At 38.1% G+C, this 17,705-nt stretch overlaps 1 protein-coding gene across 2 annotated transcripts in view; it reads left to right on the top strand.

Annotated features, from left to right (window-relative positions):
• Positions 1–3,728: 3,728 nt before the first annotated feature.
• LOC140938590 (RIIa domain-containing protein 1-like) overlaps positions 3,729–17,705 on the top strand; it is a 15,158-nt gene continuing 1,181 nt past the window's right edge. The window contains exons 1-4 of one of the 2 annotated variants that reach the window (XM_073388086.1): positions 3,731–4,035; positions 4,120–4,196; positions 5,790–5,836; positions 7,179–7,428. In XM_073388086.1, the coding sequence (XP_073244187.1) occupies positions 3,940–4,035; positions 4,120–4,196; positions 5,790–5,836; positions 7,179–7,267 (309 nt within the window). In that variant the 5' untranslated portion in view covers positions 3,731–3,939 and the 3' untranslated portion in view covers positions 7,268–7,428. Of the gene's footprint in view, positions 4,036–4,119; positions 4,197–5,789; positions 5,837–7,178; positions 7,429–17,705 lie in introns of those variants that run through there. The other variant, XM_073388087.1, reaches the window with a different exon arrangement.

The raw sequence follows: 17,705 nt of genomic DNA on the forward strand, positions 1-17,705 counted from the left end.
GCCTGGTACGAGGCTAGCCCCATCCTAAGTCTCCAACGTTACCGTTTTTAGGGTCGTCACATGCGAAGTGTTTCGTGTTTTAAGTGTCGTCACCCAACGCTCTGCAACATGACGACTCTAATACTTATGCATCGGAGAGTACTCATCTCCCCTAGACTGCTAAACGTCTAACTTCAATTTTGCCCCGAACTACTAGGGCTAGGCTAGGCTGATGCGGTTGGGTATGCTAAGAAACTGGAAGCAAATAAGAAATGGCTAACCTGCGATCAGGCGGTCCCTCTTCCCTCCTGATCGCAGGTTAAGAACGGGCCTCAACAGAGGACTCGTGCGTGCTCCTCTTTTGTGCGCACCGTTTCTCGCAAAGACGATTTTGAGCGACGCACGTCAACCGGAAGTATGGTCGTTTTTCTTTCATTATGCCTTTACGCGAGTAAATTTGTATTACTGAGTGTCTTAACTCATAAAGAGAAGATTTACCTTAGAATTAGGGCGAAACCACTGCGGGAGAATGCAAAAAGTCTACTTCCGGTTGACGTTCGTCGCTCAAAAATGTCTATACTTAAGCTCCCTATTTTTTATCTACCTGCTACGTAGCTGACCTTTAATTTCTGGGATTCATTTTTCTATTGATACCGCTTAGAGAGCGAAAATCTTAAGTGTCTCGCCGTTAGACTGACGTTTGCTGGAACTATTGGATCAGTCAAGTTTTTTAGCTGATCAGCTTAAATAGCCTAGACTAATGCACCTATCAATGTAAACCCTGTGGGGGGGGGGGGGGGGGGAGTGCGGGCAAGGGGTGGGGATTTGACAAATTTTAAAATTTTTTGATCAAATTCCCCAGGGTGGGAAACGAAAGGTCAATCAAAAGTGTCCAAAAAGCCCCCACCCCAGGGGAAAAATCTGACCAAACAATACTATAATACTACACCTTTTGCTGTTCATTACGAGAAAATACGCATTCATTTGCGTGAAAAGGCGACCAATAGTGCGAAGATACATTCATTAGCGCGAACGTAAATAAATCAGTTTCAATAACGATTTTTGCATTTTAATCAACATTCAATAACATTTTTGGGCATTCATTTGCCTCATTCGACATACAAAAGAGAAAAATATACTTTCATTAACGCCAACATTCGAGTCATTAACATTATCTTGAAAATCATTAGGGACAATAGACAAACATCTAAGTGCAAACGCTACTCATTATCATTTTTATGACACTGTTTGCAATTCAATAGCATTGATGGACAGTTTTAAAATGGATGAGACAAACATTAATGCGCTTGTACAATCAATTGAGCGTTCTTTACATTTAATATACAAAAATATATTTTCAATTAAACAATACCAATTCCCCCCCCCCCAAAAAAAAAAAAAATTGGCCTTAATTTGTTTAACGAATCACGCCGTACTTCGCCACTGTGTGTTCGTCGACGGCTGCGGCTATACATTTACCCTAGACGGCCAGAAGTCATGGTGGGGCGCGACAGGGAGTGGAGGGCGTACCGCCAAGTGTGCGGCCAACGAGGACGAAACTTGACTATGACCATGGCAATATTAATTACCTATCAAGTGTTTTTCTCGGGAGCTGCTGGAGTAATGAATACTGTGTCGGTTTTTCGGTGACTTTCTACCATGGGCGTGGAAAAAATGGATCCCGATAAGTCGGCAGTCTTTGCGTATGACGGGGTGCCTGGCAGCCACCTAGATTTGGCCATTCCCGCTCCATACGTACACAGCCTATCCTTCCCCCTCGACATCAAACCTACCTCCCAAAATGTTTAAATAGCGAGGTTTTTAAGGGATATACATTTAACGGACTGAAATTCAGGACAAATTTGTTTGAATTTCTATTGTTTAATTGAAAATCTATTTTTGTGTATTAAATGTGAAGAACACTCAATTTATTGTACAAGCACATTAATGTTTGTCTTATCCATCCTAAGGTTGTCCAGGAATGCTATTGAATTGCGAACAGTGTCGTAAAAATGTTAATGAATAGTGTTTGCACTTTAATGTATGTCAGTTGTCCCTATTGACTTTTAAGATGGTATTGATGACTTTGATGTTGGCCTTAATGAAAGTATATTAATTTCTCTCTTTTGTATGCCCAATGACGCATATGAATGCCCAAAAATGTTACTGAATGTTGATTAAAATGCAAAAATCGTAATTGAATCTGATTTATGCGCAAATGTCGTATTTTCGCGCTTATGAATGTATCTTCGCACTATTGATCGCCGTTTCACGCAAAAGACTGCGTATTTTCTCGTAATGAACAGCAAAAGGTGTATATAAAACGAATGAAAGAACATTTCAAAAGTACGTTCTTACTACTTTTATTTAAGGTTAACGTAAGCTCCGTTAAATTACTCGCTGTAATTAAGTTTTTTTTCTCTCCACTAGCATCTCTTATTTTGAACAACATAATCACTCCAGGAAGATTGACCGTGCTCTTATATTAATGAAACGTAAAATGCTTTATAACATCGGCCCAACAGGTCGGATCAGTGACCTGTAAAAAATCCTCTGACTTTCATGGTAGAATTCGATTTCAGTCAAGGTTTACAATCAGATGGGAACTTGAAGATAAAAACTTTCTCAAAATAGACATTATCTGTTTAGATGACAGTGTACGTGTAAAGTATCGGATTATGGCGATTAAAACAAATGAAAACTTCATAACTTTCTCCAATAACGTGACTTTCAGAAAGCTTCGAGGGACGGACTTGGTTACCGCTTCTGAATTGATACCAGCCTTCTATCGGTCAAAGTCAAATGTCCCGACCCCGGGGTCGCTTCGCACGATCAAAAGCCCGACAGGGAGATAGTCTCAGGCATCAAATCCCCGCCCCTTGCCCGCACTCCCTCCCCCCCCCCCCCCCCCCACCACGGGATTTACATTGATAGGTGCATAAAGACTTGCCGCAGTGGTAAGTAGAAGTTGTTTAAAACTTAACACAATCTTCTGTTTTAAATTGTTAGTGCTAATTGATTTGTTGTTTTAGAGCTAGTATTCTTGAGGCTGAAAATGAGTTAAAGCTACGCCCGCGAAAAAATATATTTTTTCAGCGTTTTAATGGAGTGTTCTCGAACAGTCCGAGGAGGAGTGCTTTACCTCCGTCATTTATATCAGGGAACTCCTTTTCCCTCACGAAATCACTTTCCTGCCGATGAAAATCTTATCGAAAACAGGAAGCATGGCAAACAGACTTCGTGCTGGGGTGAGCTGTTCAGTTTCGACTTTTCGTTTACTTTTTAAATCACCCAGCCCCTAGCAAACGGCAAGCGTAAATTTACATCACGTGACGATGAACCAATTGCCCGGCTCTTGGCGTGACCAAGTTTTCTCCTTGCTTGTCGTTTACTGTCCATCATCATCTGGTCCATCATATAAACCCAATAATTAGTAGTGGTCATTTTCATCCAAAGGGTTATTTTGCACATTTAAATAGCTGCTTATTTCAGACGTTGACAGGAGCCCGATTACTGGTAATCGGCTCCTGACGTCATGAATTTGCCGTTTACCATAAACCTAATTTGTAATCTCTCTTTTATCTATCTTCTTTGTTGAAGATGTTATGTGATGATGTATAGGTATGAAAATACAAAAAAATATTTTTCAAAATGTAAATAAAATGATGGACTCTCCCCTGGGGCCTTTTCCCGCCCACGTGACTGGACAAGCAGAAATAATCAGTTTTGACGCGGTTCCTAAGCAACTCGACTCACATTTCCGCGTACGTGAGGGAATTATCAAAACAGGTTAGTGTTTTTACTGTTTCCTCTGGGTTTTGAAAGGAAGTTTCAAGTCTTGACTTAAGGGCATATGAAGGAAGCCATTTCAAGATAACAAGATTATAAACACAGCCATTTGCAGACACAAGTAAGCTTAAAAAGACTGAAGAAATACAGGCTATTTGAAAAATTACAAACATGGAGGAAAAGATGATGTTCGGTATAAATGGCATGGAGCAAAACGATGCAGGAGCTCTTACGCCTGAGCAGCAAGAAAAACTCAACGAATTTAAGGTAAATATTCTGTTTTCTTCAACAGTATTTTTCGGTTAAGAAGAGACAGACGGTTTTTATTATTCCAATTTTTCACGCCCATAGATCAACACAAGGTTTGGAAATGAGAGATACTTGAGGGAACATCCAGAAGTCTCTTGTCTTTTGACTGGTTTTCTTGGGTGAGTTTCTCTTTTTGTCGTAGCATAACGAACATGAAAAGAAGTCTTATCGCATTTGATTTGCTGTTACTCGACTTTTTCTTGATGATAAGTATTTGAACTTATGAATTATAGTCAACAGTAGTAAGTTTCTTACTTTCGTGACGTGTGTCTAATTGCATGCTTAACGTGTGCTCAGCGCTTCTTTTGATGATATTGTAATTCTCACGTCCTAAACCAAAACTTGCGAATGTAGCAAACCTGGCTTACCTGACTTGCTAAATCGTTGAAATCTGAAATTTGAAAAGTAAAATTGATCAAGAGTGCAGTATTGATATTGGTTTAATAATAAGTAAATTACAACTATCTTGTTCCTGTTCATGGAGGGTTTTTAAGAGATGGAGAACATTAAGTTGTGATAATTTGTGTTGGTAAATAATGGTAATTGAACTAAGTGGAGTGCAATTTGGTCTAAAAACAACGTGTGATTACAAAATCGAATGAGGCAAGCCGACCAAGGTGTCAAGTATGATTTCAGACCAAATTTGCATGACACGAAGTTCAATTAACACTTTATTATAGCCAGTTTGAAATCACAGAATTCAGTCAGAACCAATTCATTGATCAAGTAGCCGATTTTTTGAAAAATGGAAACAAAAAGGCTTTTACAACTCAGAAATGATATGATATGGAACAAAAATTGGTGTGATTTAAAACAGAAGTGTTGTGATTTAGAACCGTTGAATGACGCAATTTAGAACTGATGTGATTTAGAGCAAAAAATAGTGTGAATCTAATTGCGGGGATCACAATTGATTACAAAATGGATGTAATAAAAGCAATTATTATTATTTAGTGCTGGGTCCAACAGCATGATGATTCAGACGTACAGTAAAAATGATTTGTAGTTAACTTAAAAATTGGCCAGCAGAGTATATCACTAGACCCCAGTTGTTGTAGTGGTGGACATCACCATTGTACCCTGGGCAGACTTTCAGCCAGACATTGAAAACTGGCCATCCAGAAGGCTTGTTGTCCCATAAAATTATAAGAGATTCAGTGAATTTTCCTTGTATTTCTTCCAAAAATGGGTGTCCATAGGACGGCTGGACACCCTTCTGGCTAAAACCTTGACCCTGGCTAAATCACTTTCCACCAGATAACACAAAATTAATGGTTTCCCTAAAACTTATCTACTGGATAATGATTAATGTCCAGTGGATAACCCTACCGAATGTTTGAACAACTTGGCTCCGGTCCACTTTGTCCTTTAATATGAGACTGCAAGCAAACTGAAAAGCTGGCTTTACACCCTAGGGCCCAGCTGTTGGAAGGCTGATTAGCACTTGTCCAGGGTTAAATTTTAATGCGGGTTTCTTTTTCTTTTGTTAGAAAGCATTTTCTTGGATTGTTTTTCCTACTGTTTTTAGACCATCCAATCATCAAATTGTAGAGGAAAAGAATAAAACTGAGTTTGCTTTTTAAGCTTTGATATCCAAATTCAAAATTTAGCACTAACCCTGGGTTATCTTAACTCACTTTTGAACAACCCAGCCCAGACCTCAAGGATTTTAAGAGGATTGATGGTCTTTTTTATCTTTCACATGTCTGCAGAAGTATTTTGCAAGAAAGACCAGAAAATGTCAGAGAATATGCATCAAGTGAGTGAGGTTTCTTTAGTACTTTCTCAACCACCGTAGCCTGTTCACAGGCCTTCTATATTTTTCTATTTAGAGTGTACACAGAGCTGAAAACCATAAGATTTTACTTACTTCTGGTGCAAGAGGAAAGTGCAAATGAGAAAACATGTTTTGTAGACATCTTATTTTATGAGCTTGGAAATATATTTTTTGTTAAATACAGTGAAACCTGTATTGAGCGGACACCCTCAGGGAATGCTGTAGTGTCTGCTTAATACGGGGTGTCCGCCAAATTCAGGTTGTGATAGATAAAGTCATATGAGGTGTCAAATGCCATTCAAATGAACAGTGGAAACGCTTAGAATACTTCCACAGGCTATGATGATATACGTTTGCATTTAATCTTTATTAAAGTGGACCAATTGATCATAGTACTATAAAAATAGATTGCAACTCAAATTTGAAGAAATCAGACAAGTGAAACAAGCTCTATACAAAATAGAAAAATAGAAATAGAAAACAATACTGTACGGTGAAACTAATCAAATAAGTTCATCAATTCACGTTTTTTAATGTGAAAATCGAAAAATTTGTGGGTGACAATCTTTTGCATTTCCAGTGTCTGGCATGTTGAATGGTAGAATTTAATTACAAGAGTCTGTTTATTACAGGTTGGCAATAATAAAAATGACCATTTCAGGTACATTGTAGGTGTCCATGTCCACTTAATAGAGATTTCATTTAAAGTAAAGAAGGGAAATAAATTTGGGGACTTCGGCTACTGTCCGCTTCATAGAGGGTGTCTGCTTTATAAAATTCATGATTTGCAATGAAGAAATCCCCGACGCAAACACAAACTTTAAGCAGTGTCTTGCTTTGGGTGTTGGCAACGTTTGAAACCCCTGACTAGATGTGCATAAATCTTCATATCATACTGAGCCTTAACCCAGGAATTGCTGAATATCATCCTCCATATTTTTCTCACTGCTCCCATACATTTCTTGTGATATTGGTGAGGAGAATTTGTTTAATAATGAAGACCTTAGTACCCTGGTCCCAGAGGTTTTCCTTGAAAACCGAGCAAGCAAGATGCAAAGCGGCGTGGAGAAAGAGAAACAAGGTTTTTCCCTCTCTCCTCCCCTCTTTGCAGCTCGCTCTTTCCTTCGTGAAGAAAAAATTGAAGGAAAACCTCTGGGACCAGGGTAAGTCCTTAGGTAGTTACATGGTTTGATTATTCCCTGCTTTCTCATGATCTTAAGGTAAGTAGTGTAATCATGACTGTGATCTTCAAATTACAGAATTCTGATTACAAAAAACTTTTTTTTTTGTAATACTAATATTTTTGTTTATGTTTTTATTACAGAGTATTTTTCAAACCCTGACTTACCCAGTAAAGTGGAATTACAAGTTGCAGAGTTAAATAGCAGACTTAAAAGAACAAACAGACCCTAATGGTGATATCACAAATATCAGTGAAATAACTTTTGCATTTTTTAAGCTGTACTTGATTTTAAATATGCTTCTGTATAATATAAACTGGTCACTTTATTTAATTAATCTGCCACTGTTTTTAATCGTAACTTCTCAGTTGTAAATAAAGATTTATTTATTTCTGTGTTTGCCCTTCTTTTATTAGCAGTTTTAGAATAGTTTTCAATTGATTTTTATTAAATCAAAATTATGTTGGTGTTCTTAGTCCAGCCTCGTTCACAAGATGATGAGTAGGAGAGGATCCTGGGAAAAAGGTGGTTCCTGGTCATGTAAAATCCTTGACAAATACATGTAGATACCCTCTATTATCTGGTACATTGTAATGGTCAGTATTGTGTGGTTGAGATTGAACAAGATGTGGAAAGAGAGAATTACAAATAATGCTTTTAGTTTGAGGAAAGTATTTCACCTACTAAGACGTTGTCTTTTGATGTATTGTACCAACAGGTACAAAAGGGTTGTACAGTATAACCTATGCTTAAAGGACAAATATGAGACCCTTCCCAATGTCTGTTAAAAAGCGGTATCTGTAGCTTGCAAGCAAGCTCTCCTTTTTTTCAAAAAATAAACAAAAACCACTAAGGACACAAAAATAAGTGCACTATGTCGTACTAACAACAAAAATCTTTACTACAATGGTCGCAATGCTCTTAGAGCTACATATATCCTGTGCAAGCAGCATTCTTTTGTTTACAAACCATTTAAACAGTATACAACATAGCGCTGTATAGCCTCCTATGTTTGGCTTTACAAATTGCAATAGCTATACAAAAGATGGCCTATTCACCAAAAAAAATGTAGATGTTTCTCGTTATAAACTATACAACCTGTGTTCAACACGTTTTACATGCAAAAACTCTTATAAAATTCTTAAAATGCGAATTAGACTTAATATGTAGGCTATTTAGGTTCCTAAAACAGTTTCTTATTTTTGTAGGAGACAAATGGTCTTGACATCTTATTACAAGCGGGCGTAGTAATAATAAGCATAATTTTATAACCAAGGCCCCGTCCACAAGTATCCTGATATTTTTTGAAAACAGAGATGTTGTCTCCGTGTCCAAAAATATACGCATCCTTACGCAGCGTAATCGAATCGTTTCGCTCGTCCACATGAAAACGCTAAAACGATGTAAATCAGGAACCCATAAAATGTGCCCAAAAATAAACAGGTCCGTAAAAATGCCGTGACATAGGCCTAGTATGGGAGTTGCTCGCTCCTGCTAATGGGCTCCTACACGATGGCACCCCCCTACAGAGCATACGTCATGCTAGAAGTTATATGATGTGTGACATCATCGTATTCGAAAACCTCCGTTTTCGTCCGTCCACACGTAAACGAAAATCCGGCGTCTTCAAAAATCTCTACTCTGGAGAGCGTTTTTGAAAAAGATCCGTTTTCAGTGACCGTTTTCACCAGATACTTGTGGACGGTTTCCGTTTTCAAACAAAAACCGACACGTGTGGACGGGTGGGGCCTAATACCGTAAAATTCCGAAAATAATCCCCAGGGCTTATATTTTTCAAAGGCCCTTTTTCAGGGGCTTATGTAAGGAGGGAAATTTGCGTTTCAAAATCGACTGGCCTAGCCTTCTTCTTGGAAGGAAATTTACCGTTTTTCTCTGTTTTACTTTGTACTTGAGGGCAATTTTCAAGTACAAGTCCGGGGGGAGGCTTATATTTGGAGGGGCGATTTAACGAAAGGTTTTTTGCGTTACAAGTTTGCGGCGGCTTCTATTTGGAGGGGCTTATTTTCGGAATTTTACCGTAGTTTTTGGATTGAAAAACAGCGACATTGAGCAGTGACATTGTCAGATAAAGAATGAACCTGTCAAAGGTTTAGGGATCATCTGGTCCTTATAAAGTGGGGATCAAAATCTCCAAATTTTTTGCCAGACAGATTCTTGAATTAAAGTCATTGATGATATAAAAAGATTACTCTCTTATATCTAAAAATAATTTTATGCTCAAAATGCTAGATTACTGGTTCCTGAGAGAATGAGCTCTCTCATACTTTTCCCAAAAAAGTTGCATCGATAAAGAAACATAGTCTCCCACTTCCTCAGTCGTGGGAAGGTGTGTTGAGTGTATCCTGTCTTTCCTTCTCAACGCCCACCATGCAGACTAAACTAAAGGCTGCAATGGAGACTAAAAGAAATAAGGGGGGGGAGATCTGAAAGGGATTCAAATGATACTTCCCCTTAACTGAGTTTAACCTGAAACTTTGAGTTTTAGATGCTTAAAAAGTTACAATTTCATTAGCGCTAAACCCGCTAATTTTCAGTAGACGAAAACCTTAGACTGCTTTAATGACAACAAAAACTATTTAATGAACCATATTATACTAAGTTAATGTGAGTAAATAAAGCATGAAAGGTTCAGCAAAATGAGCAGCAGAAGAGTAATAATGAAATACAGCAAAAGTTTTTCAGTGACATCAGGTTGAGCAGTGTTCTCGATCCCCGCTGACTACATGGAAGGAATTGAAACAAAGAAAACAAAAATGCTGTAAACTGTATGTCTTGGTTGTAAAATTATTTTTTCAGTATAATACATCATTAGTGGTTCTAGACGAAAAGCGGAAGAGGATATAAATATCTAATGCCCCATTCACACCAAATAAAGATGTTGAATTAAACCAGGTTTTAAAAAACATGAAAACATAACAGGAAAGTTTGAACACAGGCTTTTACACGGGGTTCAAATAAATTTTAACAGATCTTGTTTTGTGCGAAAAATTTTCAATTGATAACATGGTCAGAACGCCAGCAGTTTTTATGAAGTTTTTTTTTTTAAACTATAAAACAGCTTTTAAACATTTTTAAGCTATGGTGTGAACGGAAAAACTAATGGATCGGCCATATCATCATTCTTCTAAGACTTGAAAATTATGGCTTGGCTTTATGTTGTCTGACCGCATGCACTCCTTCGATAGCCAGAGTCGGCTTAAAATTTATGCAAGTCGGAATGGAATGATTACTATGAAAACATTAATTGTTCAACCACTGTTACTTGTAGCGATCGTGACGACGGCACTGGTCGATCGCAGCCAGCATATAAAAACCTACAATAGGCGACAAAATTGTTGAGACATTGTACTCAAATAGGGTAACTTCGGAGAACAAAAGAATCCGCACTCCTTCCTTGTCCCCTCCAGTCAAAGTTGGGGTGTTTGTTGTTCTCTATAGATAGTTAGAACATGGGCACAACATTGCACGGAGGGGATGGGGGAGGAAAGCTATATTTCCTCCTTTTGAAGTTAATAAAACGTAAAAAATCCCAGTTTTGGGCAGTGTCTCAACTCATTTTGTCGCCGATTGTAGCCTGCGTAGCAGTCGTTTGAAAAGGAAGGAAAAGGGGGTCAGTTTTGGGCGCAAGAGAATAAAACTCCTTTTCCCTTCCCTTTCAAACGCCTGAGGCTAATAAAAACCAGGCCTAGGTCTGTTCATTGGAGGGTATCATTTGGTATTGTTAAGTAAGACAAGACTTACTATTGGATTATCTTGATGTTGGTACCGGTCACCTCTCCTCAATGAACGAGTGTCTGGCAAATCACTACAAAAGAAAAGTTCCTTTGAAAATGACTTAAGACTTTTCGACGGCTTTACATCACACCTGAGAAGTGTCTTTTAAAGAAGCTCAGTCAAGTAGTTTTTTCTGAATCTCATGTTTGGCTCAGACCTTAAACATTTTTTCAAACTATAGGGTCCAATTTTAGATGAAAATACTTTACCAAAAGCGGACTTGGGTTCCATTCAATCACATTTGTATCAGGTTCAGCTCGAATGTTTCTCTTGAATCCCAAAACTGGTAGCTTACAAGACCTTATATTATTTGCTTTCTCTGGCCTCTAGCTCAGTAAATATCAGCTTACCATACAACAAGGCGGGGCTCAACTGTGGGCTCAGTGCACTGACACACAGGCAGACCACCCTCTGAACATTGCCATCGTTCCTGCATAAAAAAGAAAAGTTTTAAGAATGCAGTGTAATTCTACTTAACATGCGTAAAACTAGCTACGTACCTGGCCCGCTGAAATTTCGTGGGAAAAGTTCTCAAACTCCTGTTCCACAGCGCCTGCATTAACCCTATCAAGAAAGGAAATTCTGACCGGTAAATTTAAAAATCAAATATTTTTATTTAAAATCAGTACAAGAGCGTAGCTTCTATATTCGCACATACCCCCGTGCGTACAGATGAAATCTGGAAAATAAAATAAATTATTTTTAATTTCCTGAAAGCAATTTTATCCTTTAATTAGAACAAATGATATTTTTTTTTTCATTGCCTTGATGTCGTTATGTCAGTATTTTTATTATCCTTTTTTTATTCCATAAAGCGACGGTAAGAAACGTAAAATATGGGGTGAGAGACGAGAGATTGAGCCCTCTCGAATTCTGGCACAAACACAAAGACGTTGATATTGATAACGTTGTAACAGAGTTTGCAGTCTGAAGGATAGACGTCTCGCCCATTGCTTGGGTAATCTTCTTCATGACGTCACTGTTACCTTTTTTCGCCATAAACACTGTACCTTACTGATAGCACTAGGGATTGGTAAAATAAGCAACTACCCACTGCATTTTCCGTTTTTAAAAACTGAAAATGCGAAAACCCAGGAGATGGCATTTCCAAGACCATAATTTATAAACCGTTTCTATGGGAGCATGCCCCCCCCCCCCCCCCTTCAAAATATCACACTACGCCCCAGGATATAGTGAAAAAGATGATGCTCTACGACGAATGAACGAAGTTAGATTTATAATTTTCAGAGCGAAGTAGGATAAAAATTTAGGATACAGCTATACACCTGACCAAAACACAAGAAATAACCACCTAGCCCAAGGTCTGAACGTAGCTGCACATGAATACGCCACTTGCACATCTCTCATAATGCACCCTATTTGCCCCCCAAAAGTTTGCATAAGCATTGTTTTCAACTTTTCTTTGAACGGCTGTAATACCCAGGACAAATGAAAAACAAAGGTTATGCAAATTTGAGGGGGGAATAAGGTGCATTATGGGATATGTGCAAGTGGCGTATAAAGTTTGGTACTGACGTGATTCAACGTAGCAGTTAGCAAAATTCAGAGCGTGCGTAAAAGTCTCAATTAAACAGTCTGTTTGTATCAACTGATCATGCTCTAGGAAAACAATCATGTACTAATGTCTTCAGATTTTCTTTCAAACAATTCACTCGTATCTTTCTAAAATGGTCAAGTAGGATGCAGCAAGTTGGTTTACAAGGGGTGGATTCATTTGTAACATACGCGTGTAACCGTCGAATTTGCCTGTTAGAATTTTTCATTCTTAAAGAAAGCAATGAAAAAATGGGCATAGACAGGCCAAAATAAAAAAAAAAGACGAACATGCACTTACAAAGTATAAACAAAATAAAAAAACAGGTAAAGGCGACAGCCGCGCGTGTATGACACGCATGAATCCACCCTAGACCTTACCCAGGCTGGATGACTTCTTCCTCTTCTGAAGAGCTCGAGGTGTCATTGTTCTGAATTTAAGACAAAAAAACAAACCACACACAAACACAAATTATATTACCATGGTCATCGATGCGTTCAATATATGGGAGGGAGTTACCTTCTCTGTTTCCCCAAAGGCGCGTGAAAAAAACTCGAGGAAATCCACCTCAGATTTTATGGTTGGAAGCCTTTGGGACGCCAGGCATTCATTTAAGCTCATTTGCATAAATCACCAAGAGCTGATCACGGCGCAAAAAAAAAATTTTAAAACTGCAGCATGTATGCCAAAAAGGTTGTCGAACATTACAGTGCTTATTATTTTGTACAATGCGGTTTTAACTTTTGCGCCTCTGATTATAATTATTATTCCAGCCAATGATAAGAAAATACTGCACTCGAGAATCGATCTACATTTCCACTGCCTTAACATGGTCTAACATCAAATGACTTAAAACCTACAGCTTCTGCAACAAATGTGTTTCTCACAATAAAGAAAAATAGCGAGAGAAGTACTTTCAATTTTCTTACCAAGTCTCTTACAGTTTGCTCAGCCATGTCCTTTTTTAAACAAAAATAGAAGATAAACGTAGAAACAACTTGCACGACCATTTTATAATAATAACATAGTTTTTGTACGCTCTATTACTTTTATTATAATTAATCGTGCGCGAGATCTGATTGGCTTTTCGTGACGTGCCTTCCGCAGAAAACGGAAACCGCAATTTTTGACGCTAGTTGACAACCACGTGACACAGTTTGCACATTGCCGCCTCCCTTTGTGCCCACATTTTCATTCCAAGCATACTTCGCCTTAATTATTTCGTTTTTTTCCTCGTTTTCCGTCATCGATTCATCAAGAAATCCCTCTGCTGGTTTACCTGGACCCTCTTGATTGTATTGATGCGAGAATCTTTAAGGTTAGTTGATTTTTAGGGTTTATTTTCATCATGCTTTGCTCGACATTCCAAAATAATGGCTGCTCATCTTGGGTTTTTTGAGTGATACAATTTGAAATGGGACTCTTTCGCTTGGCCGTGTCTCGATTGGTCTACCTTTCACAAAACTTTGAAGAAAAAATATTGATCCTTCATTTTGTACGGTCGCCCCCGCTACCGTTTTCGAGTTTTTATATTTTTTTCTATTTAAAACTTGTTATGTGTAGAGCGTTTTAGCAAGAAATCTAACGTGGCAAAATATGCTCTCAACGGAGAGCTCACGACGCCCGCTTTGAGTGATGACACACGCCTTAATCTACGTGAGAAAACGATAAACTGTACTCGAATGTTACAAAAACCAAAATGAAGAACATATTGAGCGCAAATAAGACTCATAGTGACCATTGACGGTGAGAATGTTTCCCCACGTTAGGCCGACTGAAGTGTGGTGAAAGCACAGGCAGACCACCCTCTGTTAGTGGGGGCCGTTGTTTGATTGAAATCTGAGCAACGATCTTTCTTTATTTATAGAAGAAATATATATGAACAATACGGTGGCTATAATTTGTTCCAAAATGCAGAATTTAAAGCAAATTTTTCAATTAACGTTTGAAGAAAATGTTAACTGAGCCATGTGTCATGTTTTTTTCGCCGTGATGTGCTGTTTTAAGCACTATTTTGCGAGATGAATATTTGACCTCGGCAGTTAGAACTAAAGAAGGAGACAAGGCAGGCAGCAATCAGCCGCCAGCACCTGACCCAGTCCAATTTACGCTGGAACTGACGCCAAACTATTTAATTTCTTACCTCGAAAATACCGGCTCCCGATCCACTAGATATGTATCCATGCCCCATCCCAATGAGAGCTCAATCCTTCCATAATTTCTTGAGATAAGCGATCCGGATTTTGCAAGACTAGCTTTCTCAACATGACCGGTGCAAAAAACTCAACCAAAGGCATTTGAGGTATGCGCGTCAATTCAAACCCACCAATCAGTGTAACGCAACCAAAGAAACATCCCTGTGCGGGGTAGGGCTGTGGTTTTGAACTGCCAACGGTCATGATACGCTGATTGGTGGATTTGAATCGACGCGCATACCTCAAATACCTTTTGAACATCCAGAAGTCTCTTGTCTTTTGACTGGTTTTCTTGGGTGAGTTTGTCTTTATGTCGTTGGCATAACGAACATGAAAAGAAGTCTTATCACATTTAATTTGCTGTTGCTAGACTTTTTTTCGATAAGTATTTTAATTATAGTCAACATTGTTAAGTTTCTTACTTTCGTTATGTGCATCTAATAATTCCTGAATTGTCTGATTAGTGTGTGCTCAGCGCTTCTTTTGATAATATTGTAATTTTCACGTCCTAGACCAAACGTAGCGATTGTAGCAACCTGGCTAATCTGACATGCTAAATCATTGAAATTTGAAATTTGAAAACTAAAATTGATTGGAGTGCAATATTGATATTGGTTTAATAATAAATAAATTACAATATTTTGTTCCTCTTTATTGAGGGTTAGAAGATGGGCTTACCTTTTTGTTGTTCATTCTTTTTACTTTCGCTTTTTTTCTGCAATTTGCTACTCATGCTTCTTCAAAGAAGTAGTGTTGCTGAAATTTGAGGCTAGTTAATTACAGACAAAATCTTTGCAGGCAACCAACTTTGCAACCAACTGTTAAATCGGTTGTTTTTACAAATAAAGTCGGGAAGAATTCACGATATTTTGTGGGCATTTTTAATAACACAATTATTCCACTTGTGCTTGTTGGATATGAGATGATTATAGCCAACTTGGCACTACGCGCCCGGTGTGTGACAAATGCGGACTGCAGACTTGCAGACTGGCAGGGAAACGAGGTAAACATTGTTGTGAAATGCTTTAACAGATTCTCTATCCCTAAACTTAAAGTCTTCTAAAAGTCTAGTTTAGGGATAGGGAATCTGTTAAAGTATTTCACAATAATGGTAGTCTTTACATTAGAGCCTAAATAAGCTAAGAAATATTTCAAGACAAGTAAATTTTAATTACTTCAAGTAAAATAAAGCTTCAGACACGACCAATCCTTTTTTACTTCAGGTTAACTTAAGGCTATTTTCCCACGCAACATAATTAAGATTGATTGACATGTTTTGCCTTCCTCAAAGCTCAAGAAACTGCAAGTAACGGCAAGTCAGCTAAGTTGGTTTTAAGGATGGTTTTCAAGTCGCTTGGAACTTTCTTCAATCGTTTCAACTTTCCGAATTTAATTTGGTTAAATAAAACTTAGCAGCTCTTAAGTCTTACTTAACAGCCTAGTGTAAAGACAACCAATGTTTACTTCGTTTACCTTCCAGTCTGCAAGTCTGCATTATCATGTCCAACGTGCACTCGTGAAATATTTGTTAATTGTTGAATAATGGTAATTGTATACCTGCCAACTCTCATGCCTTAGGCGTGAGTCTCACGCCTGCGGGTTGAAAACTTCAATCTCACACCGGCTCACGCTTGCGGGCCAATAAATTTATTTCTCACGCCTGATTGAAAAATGTGAGTTGTTGCCGTCTTGCTTGACACAATTTCCAAAAATATGTTAACTCAGACCCATGTAAGGAACGAAAACCATGTGTAAAATGAATAAATGACAATACCTTCCTCGCGATCTCTGATTTTTGAAGTGAAAAGCACTGGGAGCGAGGTCGCCTTCGGCAGAGTTCGGCAGACTTCGGACGTCTTCGGAAGACTTCGGACTTCTTCGGAAATGATCGTGTCGTCTTCAAAAATCCCAGCACTCCCAGGATAAAAATCTCACGCTTATATCTCAGAAAAAGTTGGCAGGTATATAATTGAACTGAGTGGAGTGCAATTTTGTCTGAAATCACACGCGGGATTTAAAAATCAAATGAGCAAGCTACTCGAGTTCGATTTAAAATCATAAGTATGATTTTAGAACAAAATTATACAACACAAAGTTCAGTTACCACTTTATTACAGCCAGTTTGACATCACAGAATTCAGTCAGTACCATTCATTGATCAAGGAGCCAATTTGTTGAAAAGGGCTTTTACAACTCAGAAATGAAACGATGTAGAGAAAAAATGGTGAGATTTAAAACAGGAATGGTGCGATTTAGAACCCAACAAATGATGCAATTTTAGAACAGATGTGATTAAGAGCAAAAAGTAGATGTATTTCGTGAATAAATCACACAGCTGAGACCCAATCAAATTGCAGGGATCACCAGTGATTTCAAGATGGGTATAATAAAGGGAATTATTATTATTTAGTGCATGTGATGATTCAGACATACAGTAAAAAGTATTTGTGGTAATAAAAATTTGGTCAGCAGAGCCTATCACCAGGCCCCAGTTGTTGTTAAGGTGGATAGCACCATACCCTGGGTAAATCACTTTCCACCGGATAACACAAATGGTTTGCTTAAAATTTATCCACTGGATAGCCCTATCTAATGTTTGAACAACTGCATTCTGGGTCCCTTTTTCTTTTAATATGAGGCTGCAAACAAACAGCAAGCTGAAAAGCTGCATGCTTTACACCCCAGGGCCGAGTTGTTCAAAGGCTGATTAGCGCAAATCTGGGGTTAAATTTTATTGCGGCTTGCTTTATCTTTTGTTCAAAAGCATTTTTTGGATTTTTTGTCTATGGTTTTTAGACCATCCAATTGTCGAACTGTAGAGATAAAGAATAAAACTGAGTTTGATTTTTAAGCTTTGATATCTGAATTAAAACTTTCACACTTACCCTGGGTTATCTTAACGCACTTTTGAACAACCTAACCCACTGACCTTAAGCATTTTAAGAGGACTGATGGTCTTTTTTATCTTTCACATTTCAAGATTAGAAAATGTCAGAGAATATGCTTCAACTAAGTGATGTTTCTTTGGTACTTTCTCAACCGCATTAGCCTGTCCACAGACTTTTTATTTTCTCTTTAGAATGTACATATCGGAATGAAAACCACAAGATTTTAGTTATCGCTGG

The sequence above is a fragment of the Porites lutea genome, chromosome 5 (genome assembly GCF_958299795.1).
Source record: "Porites lutea chromosome 5, jaPorLute2.1, whole genome shotgun sequence".
NCBI lineage: Eukaryota > Metazoa > Cnidaria > Anthozoa > Scleractinia > Poritidae > Porites > Porites lutea.